At 42.3% G+C, this 2,737-nt stretch overlaps 1 protein-coding gene across 1 annotated transcript; it reads left to right on the plus strand.

Annotated features, from left to right (window-relative positions):
• Positions 1-1,640: 1,640 nt before the first annotated feature.
• SERLADRAFT_439686 (uncharacterized protein) lies at positions 1,641-2,153 on the plus strand (the record flags this gene model as incomplete). The annotated part of the gene is made up of 1 exon (XM_007320090.1): positions 1,641-2,153. The coding sequence occupies one exon, from the start codon at positions 1,641-1,643 to the stop codon at positions 2,151-2,153; it is 513 nt and encodes a 170-aa protein (XP_007320152.1).
• Between the last annotated feature and the right edge of the window lie 584 nt (positions 2,154-2,737).

The following is a 2,737-nucleotide window of genomic DNA, read 5'->3' on the forward strand; positions in this document are numbered from 1 at the left end:
AGTTCAATATTTTGTCAGGCAACAAATACGAAGCTATATAACAAAGCTCAATGTCTGGTCAAGTCCTTCCTTGAAGGCGGTGAATCAGAGTATGAGAATGAAGAGTATCGGTAAGAGCGCAAATCCAAACTAATATTGAACTGGAGAACAATACATCAAGTATGTACTTCTCTATATAGTGAACGATGATGGTCAGACCGAGAAAGGGAAGTACTGAGAAAGTGGTCTGACCAGCTAGCTAACCAATAAGAAAAAAAGGAAGAAAGTGGTCCGATCTATCGTCTTTACTAATCGTACGAGAAAGCGTATTGGTAAGGGATGTACGATTGGCTGTATCAGTAAGCCCATGAGAAGGCGCTGACTCACAACCTTCTTCGCTTATCAATATTCCTCCGAAGTATTCCCAGACATAGCACTGGATCGTGACTATGTCATCTGGATATCTTCTCGAGGGTCGACAACGAGTCTACCTCGTTGTAGGTACGATAGAACGTGAGTGTGAAGAGAGAATAAGAAGAAAAATGATAAAAGTAATAAGACACCTGCTGTAATCTCTAGTCCAAGGGCAAGAGGAGTGACGGGGATTGAGTCTGCTAACCACGACATGACGGGAATGCGATAAGAAAAATCGATTCCTCACACCTATAGTGGAGCCGGTCAAAGAATGGAAGTTGATAAAGCGAAGTACCGAGCAGAAGGCAGGTGCTTCAAATGTGGAGAAAAGGGGCACAGAGCCCAAGACCATAAAGAAGGAGGCAGCGCAGCTGCAAAGCCAAAGTTCAACCTTCGAGCTATGTTAGAAGGAATAACGAAAGAAGAGCGGGACGAACTGCTCCAGGATTTTTAAAGAGGCCGGCTGTGACTCCTCGTCAGACCGAGCCAAAAAACATTGCAAATGTAAATAGATATGCTTCTCTCTCTGTTGACAATCTTGATGCATGTAACACCGATGAAAATGAAATTGCATTATTTAAAAACGCACAAAATCTGAAACAGAAAGAGCAATCTAAAGAGGAGAGCCTGAAAGGGAAATGGGCTGAAGAGATTCCCAAAACAGAAACAACTAAGGTACAGAATGAAGCGACTCAATTGGGTAGCGCTTCTGACACTGATACCTTGACACGTTCTGAAGAGGTCAGGCACACCTTTGATAAAAACCTAGAAGTGGCGCGCAAGGTACCTAAAGGGGATAGGACCATGAAAAGCGCAGCAAAGAAGGAGACAACTGAATTACAGAAGGCGGTGACTCAATTGGGTAGCACCAATAATACTGATACTGTAACAACCAAGAGTTAGTTACTCTGGCGCACACAGGAACACACTATAAAGGTAGTGGAAGATGGGGAGTGGGTACCCCTTGGGCTGCAGTGAGTTAGTTGGTATACAACAGGAGGACTCGCTGAGGAGTCTCCTGGATCTATTGGGGTTTATATACTACTACAGGTTGTTTGTACATGTGTACTATACAGTTGATGAAGGCAGTGGCTGATGATGTCATAGGGCCTAGCCCGTATGGCCAGCTCCACTGCGTGAGAGAGTTAAGTCTAAAAGTAAAAGAAAGGCAACGCGGCGCGAGAAAGGGAAATGCCGCGTGGCAATTTAAAGTATAAAGTTAAAACGGAGAATAAAAAGGAAAGGAGATGTCCGGAAATTGTGTTATCGTAACAGATACTTCAATCAGCTCCAAAGAGGTCAGGCACACCTCTGATAAAAACCTAGAAAAGAAAGTACCATGGACGGCTGCATGGATAGCGGAAAGGCTGAGAGACCAAAAGGAAGAAAGATCTATTGGTATCTTAAATAGCTGGACCCATAAAAAACAAGGAAAAGAAGTAACTGCAGAGTTAATCAAAGAATTAAACGCTTTACCAATCCACAAAACGGTATTAGCATTGGAAGAATTGAGAAAGCCTAAACAGTTCATTAGAGGCACTCAAGAAAACCAAATGAACATTACCTGCAGACTTACAAACCTCGGAACGCATCAATCAACGACGATAGATGCATTATTAGACAGCGGCTGTACCGGAAGTTGCATACATTCAAGATTTGTTGAGGAACAGGGATATAAAAGGCAAAGAATCCCTAGACCAATTCCAGTCTATAATGCTGACGGCACCCTTAACGGGACGGAAGCATCAAAGAATTTATGAAACTATTAGTGGAGATAGACGACCATGCCGAAAGACTTCAACTGGCGGTTACCAATCTTGGAACCGATCGAATGTTTCTAGGCCATGAATGGTTAAAAAAACATAATCCCACAATAGACTGGAACAAATCAAACCTAAAATTCAACAGATGTCCGAATGAATGCAACATGATGGTACGATTTATAGAACCGGAAGAAGATCTGGAAACCTATTGCCCAGAGGTCAATCTTATAGAGAGGGGTAGAATTCTACAAATTAACATTTTAAATGTCGAAGATACATCAATTCCAAATGTCATACATCAGATCCGCGCTCACGGCACCACAGCATAACAATTAGCCAAAGCAGCAGGAAAAGATCAAAAGACAGGAGGATTTGAAGGGATAGTACCAAAACACCTTCACGACTCTAAAAATGTGTTTGATAAAAAAGGATTTGATACCCTCCCAGAGAGAAGACAATGGGATCATGCAATAGAGTTAACTCCTGGAGATCACACGATAGACTGCAAAGTCTATCCATTAGCAAAAGGAGAACAAAAACAGTTGGATGCCTTCCTAAAAGAGAATTTAGAATCAGGATGC

Source organism: Serpula lacrymans (assembly GCF_000218685.1).
Source record: "Serpula lacrymans var. lacrymans S7.9 unplaced genomic scaffold SERLAscaffold_9, whole genome shotgun sequence".
NCBI classification, from domain to species: Eukaryota; Fungi; Basidiomycota; class Agaricomycetes; order Boletales; family Serpulaceae; genus Serpula; species Serpula lacrymans.